Below are 8,247 nucleotides of genomic sequence, written 5' to 3'. Positions count from 1 at the left end.
TAACCCCCTACTGGGGATCAAGCCCGCAACCCGGGCATGTGTCCTTGACCAGATGTGAACCCGGGACCCTGCTCTCTCTCCCTTGGTGCTCTATCCACTGAGCCACGCCAGCTGGGCTGGAGAGCACTTTTACTATCTGTAAATTAAACATTCAGTTGTGAGTTCAGGGCATCGACTTAAAGTTGGTTCTCCCGGTGACACAGGTGTTTGGTTGAGTGGTTCCTGTGGGTGGAGCTAAACCTGGGCGGGGAGAGAAGTGCATGGAGCCCCCGGCCCAAGGCTGCCGGGCACGGGGAACCCAAGGCACTTTCTCCGGAATCAGCTGTCTGGACTGGCGTCCGCTCGAACACTTTGCTCCCGAGGTTTGTGGGATGTTCTCTCGCCTGCTTCTCACACACGTGTCACCTCTGGGGTCTGGCTCTCGTGTTTCTCTCCAGGAGGTTTTTCCAAACTGCTTGCGACGTCCCAGAGCTGCAGGATAAGTTTAATGTGGACGAATACTCCGACCTCGTGACCCTCACCAAGCCCGTGATCTACATCTCCATCGGGGAAATCATCAACACCCACACGGTGAGACCTCTTCTCTAGTTAATGTCATTGCTCGGTCCGTAATGGCCTCCCCCAGCTGCTGCTTCACTCCCTCCAGAAGCCAGATAGCTCCCTTCCCTTGGTGGGTTTACTGACATGGCCTCTGTCTTACTGTTTGTTATTCTTTTTTTTTTTTTAAGTCCTGCTGTTTATGGCTGCATTTTATAAATTTTCATTTTTAACTATTTGTTATTGTTATGTGAAAATATAATTGATATTCATATTGATTTTGTAATAAACTGCTGGGGTCCAACCCCAGCAGGTCCAGGGGTCCCCAAAGGTGTGGACGGAGTCGGCGAAGAAGGAATGACACAGAGACAGTGTTCAGTTGATCAGCAGCCTAGCCAGGATCTCTAGCCAAGTTCTGGTCAGGATCTCCAGCAAAGTTCTGGTTAGGATCTCCAGCCAGGTGGCCAGGTTCTCTCGCTAGGGTCTGTCTCTAGGTCCTGGACAGGATCTTTTGCCATGTTCTCTTGCTAGGTTCTGTCTCTAGGTTCTGTCTGTTTGTTATTCTTAACACTATTTACTACCTTTTCAAAGTGACCCCCGGGCCACCTGCAGCAGAATCAGAAAACTTATCTGCCTTATCCTAGCCTATATAATAAAAGCCTAATATGCAAATAGACCAAACCGGCGGAGCGACCGGTTGCTATGATGTGCACTGACCACCAGGGGCCAGACGCTCCATGCAGGAGCTGCCTCCGGTGGTCAGTGCACTCCCACAGGGGGAGCACTGCCCAGTCAGAAGCCAGGCTCATGGCTGGTGAGTGCAGCGGCAGTGGCGGGAGCCTCTCATGCCTCCGCTGCAGGCAGGCGGTAAGGAGCGAGGAGTCCTGGACTGCAAGAGGGATGTCTGACTGCCGGTTTAGGCCCGATATCCCCCGAGGGGTCCTGGACTGTAAGAGGGTACAGGCCGGGCAGAGGGACCTACCCCCCACCCGAGGGGTCCTGGACTGTAAGAGGGTGCAGGCTGGGCAGAGGGACCTACCCCGCACCCGACCACCTCAGTGCATGAATCTCATGCACCAGGCCTCTAGTTTGCCAATAAGATGCTAAAAATGAAGCTGCTGAGCCCAGCGGGCATGGCTCAGTGGTTGAGTGTCAACCTGTGAACCAGGAGGTCACGGTCCAATTCCCAGTCAGGGCACATGCCTGGGTTGCAGGCTCGAATCCCAGTGGGGGGCATGCAAGAGGCAGCCGATCAATGATTTCTTATTGGTGTTTCTCTCTCTCGCTCGCCCTTCTTCTCTGAAATCAATAAAAATATATTTAAAAATAGAAAATGAAGTTGCTGGGCCCCCACAGGCCTCCTGAACCAGAACCCCCAGGGTGGGCCCCAGAACCTCCATGGGAGTGCTGACCTGGGGACTTAATAACATACTGGTGTTCTGTTCCTTCTTTTTACCCCGGCTTTTACTTCTTTTTCCTTGTGTAATTTTTCCAACATGAATAGAATATCAGCTTTTTCCTCTTTGTTACCTTAGAGTTACTTTCCCTTGGCTGCACCCTTTCCCCCCAAATGTCTTTAATTCCTTCCTTTTGCCTTTGGTGGCATATAGAACAGGAAATGGGAAAATATATAAAATGTGAATGAAATTTCGGGCATTGTCATTTCTGAGGATATCATTTGAGACAATAATCTTAACGGCTTTGCTTGAATGCCTCCAGTGACAACATTGCCAGGGCGTACTTTTCTCTGAATTAAAGGTATTGTGTACAGGAAACAGGAAGGAAACATGTGGCTGTGAGTGAGTTGAACTGGTCGTAGGGCCCGTTGATGACCTCGGATGTTGAAGTCTGAGAGCTTCCTGGTCCTTTCTTACGTGGGGAACATTTAAACCCTTCACACTCGTAAGGCTGAGAGAGCGCCAGTGTTTTCCCACCATACATCACAGGTCGTCCAGCAGAGGCCAACTGTGATGCCTTTGAAAAAAAAATCTTTTTATGAGCTTATTAACCATTTGTATATCCTCTTTGGAGAAATATCTACTCAAGTCCTATTTTTTAAAAAAACATTTTTATTGATTTTAGAGCACAAGGGGGAGGGGAAGAGGGTTAGAAACGTCATTGATGAGAGCGAATCATTGATGGGCTGCCTCCTGCACCCCCCACACTGGGGATCCAGCCCACAACCCGGGCCTGTGCCCTGACCAGGAATTGAACCGTGACCTCCTGGTTCATAGGTCGACACTCAACCACTGAGCCACCAAGGATATGGTTTTTCGTTTGTTCGTTTTGTGTTTTGGTAAATTTATCTCTGTTGTTGAAAGTATTGCAGACGTACCCCTTCTCCCCTCTTGGATCCTCTTCCCCCCATTCCTGCCCCCTCCACGGGCCTTCCCTGCACTGCATGTGTTGCTTTATGTATTGCTGGTTTGGGGAGGCTTGCTGCGGAGTGGCTTGTCTGCCCTTTGAATGCAGGAGCTTTGTCACCTAACCTTCTTTTGTGCTGTGGGCAGTGTGGGCAGGGTTGGGGCTGATGGGCCGAGTGTGTAGATTGAGTTGACCCCCTGGTGTTCGTGCAGCTCCTGCTAGATCACCAGGACGCCATTGCCCCGGAGCACAATGACCCCATCCATGAGCTGCTGGATGACCTTGGCGAGGTGCCCACCATCGAGTCCCTGATAGGTAAGGTTCCGACTCCGCTGACAGAAGTAAGAGGGGGCACGACAGAGGAGGGTTGTGATGGGCACCTGCACTGTTCAGGCTCTGAATACACGTTAGGGAAGAAGGTGCGTGTGATCCCTGCCTGTGAGGAGTGAGGTCCAGTAGAGGGTTTTTTTAAAAATGTGTGTATAAGCCCTAGCCCTGAAAGGTCCCAGGTTCGATTCCCGGTCAGGGCACATGCCCAGGTTGCGGGCTCGATCCCCAGTGGGGGGCATGCAGGAGGCAGCCGATCAATGATTCTCTCTCATCATTGATGTTTCTATCTCTCTCTCCCTCTCCCTTCCTCTCTGAAATCAGTAAAGATATATTAAAAAACAACAAAAAACACACCTTCATTTCTTAAAAAAAAAGTGCATCTTATATAATAAAAGGTTGATATGCAAATTGACCAAATGGCAGAAGAACCGGTTGCTATTACACGCACTGATGGGGAGGGGGGGCGGGGGGCAGACACTCAATGCAGGAGCTGCCTGACCCCTGGTGGTCTGGGCGCTCCCACGGGGTAAGTGCCGCTCAGCCAGAAGCCCTGAGCTGGGCTCATGGCTGGCAAGTGCAACTGCGGTGGCAGGAGCCTCTCCTGCCTTGCTGCAGATGGTGGTAAGGAGCGAGGGGCCCTGAACTGCGAGAGCGATGTCTGACTGCCAGCTTAGGCCCAATCCCCAGGGTAGGCAGAGTGTTAGGCCTAGGTTTAGGGTTATAATGTGGTGTTGAAATGACTGTCAGACGTCTATGAAATGAATTTACTATGGACCCCGCCTCTATCACCTGTTTTCTTCTATTTCTCAATCAGGGGTGGCCCTGCCCCAGGGTCATGTTGGCTTATTCAAGTATCTCCTTACACGGGCTTCATCTTTTCTGGGAGTTTCTATCTCCTCTCCCATATCTCCTGTCTTCACTGATCCTTCCCACCCTCCCAAAACTTTAGGAGAAGGCGCTGGCAGTTTAAACGACCCCAACAAGGAGGCGCTGGCTAAGACGGAAGTGTCTCTCACACTGACCAACAAGTTCGACGTACCTGGGGATGAGAACGCGGAAATGGACGCGCGAACCATCTTACTGAAGTGAGTGTCGGAAGTGGGAAGAGCGAAGCCCACGGACTCCAGCCACCCCTCAGCCCCGGTGGACACGCCCACTTGCTTATACCCGAAATGGTCACCTTGGCCTTGGAGCCGTCATCATGGCGGTCCCTTCACATGTTACGCTCGGCCGAGGACGGATCTGCCTTGTTTGCCAATAAGATGCTCACGTTCCCTCTTGGAGACCCCAGCCTTGGCTCCCGCTCTGTTAGAGGTGCCCGACTCCGTCTGGGGTCTGGAGCATCTGGTGTTAGCAGCTGCCTGGCAGGGCCTCCAGGAGGCGGCCATTATGCCGCTGCCGCGTCGGTCCATTGAGAGGAAGTAGAACACCTGCTAATATTTAAACGTTCCCCCCATTTCCTCCCAGCACAAAGCGTTTAATTGTGGACGTCATCCGGTTCCAGCCAGGGGAGACCTTGACTGAAATCCTGGAAACGCCAGCCACCAACGAACAGGTAAAACTGAGGGGTTTAACAGGGACCCTAACCAGGCAGAGGTGCTCTCGGGATGGGGGGGACACAGGTAACACCAGGTGGTGACCTGGGGGTGGACAGAGGGCGGTGGCGGGTGAGGCTGGTGGAGAAGGTTGCTGGCTCCTAACGCCAGAGGCAGCTCACTGGCGCGTACATGCTGTACATACATGTATGTGCATGTGTTCATCGAACTCCAGGCAGAATCAGGGCATCTGCCCGGTAGTGTATTGAGTATTAATTACACAGTTAGAATTTTGTTAGGTGCCTTATAGGTAGAATAAAAGTACAGGATGTGGCTCCTGAACTCCACAAGTTCATGATCCAGAAGTGATGAAGGAGCCTTTAAACCAGCGGCCCTTTCACAGGGGTCGCCTAAGACCATCGGAAAACACATATATAATGACACATTGTTTTTGTGATTAATCACTATGCCTTAATTCTGTTCAGTTTGTAACAATGAAAATACATCCTGCATATCAGAGATATTTACATTACGATTCATAACAGCAGCAAAATTACAGTTATGAAGTAGCAACGACAATAATTTTATGGTTGGGGGTCACCACAACATGAGGAACTGTATTAAAGGGTCGCAGCATTAAGAAGGTTGAGAACCACCGAGCTAGACATTCAGGAAAGAGGTGAGGGAAGAGCAAGGCATCAGAAAGAGGTGGCGAGGGAGCCATGCTCAGGATGGATGGGATGGAGGCGAGAGGGGCGGGCAGTCCAGGCCGGGGGGAGGGGGCGGATAAAGGAGGGGAGCGTGGGAACTGAGGCACAAAGGGCGGGTGTGATGTGGCCAGGCCTGCATCTCTAGAAGGAAGGCCTGGGCGGGGAGAGCAGGGAGAGCTAAAACCTGAGGACAAGGTATGTAGCACCACAACCTGGCCAGGAACTTGGCCCTGGAGAGAGGAGTGAAGAGCCTTGGGGACGTTCAGTGCAGAGTGATTGGGTAGCGCCATCAGAGCAGATGGTGGTGAGTCATCTAGGTGTGTGATGAGGTCCCAGGCCGGTGGTGGGGGCGGCCTGGCGGTGGGGAGTGTGGATGAGTCACTTCATGTTTAAGGCGCCTGTTTCACGTTCTCATAAAAGGGGAGAAGTAGGTCAGGTCATTCGTTTTCAGATTTTGGACATAAGAATCCTTTCCCTTAAGTGACAGTTTACTTGGAAGCACAATTTAAAAAATATATATGTCTTCTTATTGATTTTTAGAGAGAGGAAGGGAGGAAGATAGAGAGATAGAAACATCGGTGAGAGAGGAACATCATTGATTGGCTGCCCCCTGAGTGCCCCCTACTGGGGATCGAGCCCGAAACCCAGGCATGTGCCTGATCAGGAATCAAACCGGTGACCTCTTGGTTCCTGGGTTGTCGCTCAACCACTGAGCCACACGGTCTGGCTGGAAACCCAGCTTATAGAGCAGGCGAAACTGGAGCTACTCTGACAGCCGCAGGAATGGGGCCCGGGAGCCCCGCTTTCTGGAACCCTGTAGCACCTCTGGGAGTCCCTTCAGGATGCCCAGAAGACTGTTTAAAAAACACCGTTTTAAATGAATTCTCTGCTATGATTGATTACTGAAGAGAGAGATGTGTGTGAGGGGCAAGAAAGGGGCAAGAGACGTCACCAATAACTGCATCCTATTTAACCTGCAAGGAGGTTAGACGTGGGGGGAGGGGGCCCCTCTTTACTGAGGACCTGACGCTGGTGGGGTGCCTTCCCCTGTGTCCCTCTATGGAATCCTTGCACTTACCCCAGGAGGTGAGTCTGTTATCCTCATTGTACAGATGAGGACACTGAGGCCCCGAGGGGTTAACTCACTTGCCTACGATCTGCCTGTAGTGGCAGAACCAGATGGGACCCAGCTGTCTGACCGCAGAGTGTGTGCTGCTGGCCATCGGGGGAAGGGCAGCATGGGAAAGGGAAACGCTCCCGTTGGGGAGGGATTATAAGCCTTCCCCACGAGAGCGTCTCAGTACAGGCAGCTCAGAGCCTGGCACCGGAGCCCCGGTGACAGAGATGAGGGAGCCATCACCACGGAGGTGATCACTGAAATATTGAGAGTGGACATTACAGAAAAGTGACCACCGGTCACTTGCAGGCACCCTACTCAGGGCCAGAAGGAAGTGCAGAGATGAGCGAGGTGGAAACTAGGAAAAGGATTTGGGGAATGGTGATGGGTGACGAGAGTGGCAGATGGAGAAGCCGCTTGCAGAGTTAAAGACGAAAGTGCGGAGTGAATCGAACAGCAGGTGTGGGTCCCGTGTCGGGCAGGGACATGCTGGGCAAACATGGGGTGTTGACTGGGAAACCTAGAAGAGCGAAGGGAAAGCCTTTGTATTTTGAAGATCCTGGCCTTTGCAGCCTGTGTAAAAGCAGAGGTAAGGCCGAAGCGTGATTTAGAACCGACAGGTGGCAAAAGGAATCAGCAAGAATGGACTGAGCCCTGGCGTTGCCCTGGTGTAGTTACAACATTTATTGAGCTGCGTTTCAAATAACATGAGCTGGCTCCCATGTCTCAAAAGGTGATAGGGGAAAAACGAGGGATTTTGTAGCCAGTGGCGCCCAATCTCCTAATTGTCCCTAAGAGTCCAGGACAGAAGCCCTAAGAAGCCAGGGGATTCAAAGATGTAAAGCAGCCCTAGCCTGTTTGGCTCAGTGGATAGCACATCGGCCTGTGGACTGAAGGGTCCCGGGTTCGATTCCAGTCAAGGGGACATGCCCAGGTTGCCAGCTCAATCCTCAGTAGGGGGAGTTCAGGAGGCAGCTGATCAGTGATTCTCATCATTGCTGTTTCTATCTCTCCCTCTCCCTCCGCTCTGAAATCAATTAAAAAAGAATAAAGATTAAAAATATAATATAAAAAAAGTGTAAAGCAATGTGCCTCTGCCTCGTGCAGTTTCTCTGTCAGCTGCCGGCTAGGTGTGTCTCCCCCCCACACACACACCCCCCGCCCCATCTCTCTCCCTCTCTCGTCCTCTCTGAAATCAATGAAAAAAGAATAAAGATTAAAAATATAATTTAAAAAAAAGGTGTAAAGCAATGTGCCTCTACCTCATGCAGTTTCTCTGTCAGCTGCCAGCTAGGTGTGTGTGTGTGTCCCCGACCCCCCACCCCCGTTCCCAGAACGCAGCTCTAGAGCTGCGTAAATTCAGGTGTGGGACTGGTGCCCTGCGTTTACCGGGAACTTCTTACGTGTAGGAAGCAGAGCATCAGAGGGCCATGCAGAGACGCGCGATCCGTGACGCCAAAACGCCTGACAAGATGAAAAAGTCCAAATCAGTCAAGGAAGACAGCAACCTCAGCCTGCAGGAGAAGAAGGACAAGATCCAGGCGGGCTTGAAGAAGCTCACGGAGCTGGGGACCGTGAACCCGAAGAACCGGTACCAGGAGCTGATCAACGACATCGCCAGGGTACTGCACGGGGGCGGCGGGGGCTGGCCACA

The 8,247-nt window shown here is 51.9% G+C and overlaps 1 protein-coding gene across 1 annotated transcript in view; it reads left to right on the top strand.

The window, feature by feature from the left end:
* The window catches only part of IQGAP1 (IQ motif containing GTPase activating protein 1), a 114,386-nt gene that overhangs the window by 94,073 nt on the left and 12,066 nt on the right, over positions 1-8,247 (top strand). The window contains exons 26-30 of the mRNA XM_015567741.1: positions 438-570; positions 3,114-3,216; positions 4,181-4,316; positions 4,699-4,786; positions 8,003-8,242. Of these exons, the coding sequence (XP_015423227.1) occupies positions 438-570; positions 3,114-3,216; positions 4,181-4,316; positions 4,699-4,786; positions 8,003-8,242 (700 nt within the window). The remainder of the gene's footprint in view (positions 1-437; positions 571-3,113; positions 3,217-4,180; positions 4,317-4,698; positions 4,787-8,002; positions 8,243-8,247) is intronic.

Source organism: Myotis davidii, unplaced genomic scaffold (genome assembly GCF_000327345.1).
Source record: "Myotis davidii unplaced genomic scaffold, ASM32734v1 scaffold324, whole genome shotgun sequence".
NCBI lineage: Eukaryota > Metazoa > Chordata > Mammalia > Chiroptera > Vespertilionidae > Myotis > Myotis davidii.
Note: the sequence above shows the minus strand (reverse complement) of the source record. Positions and strands in the feature narration are given on the sequence as shown.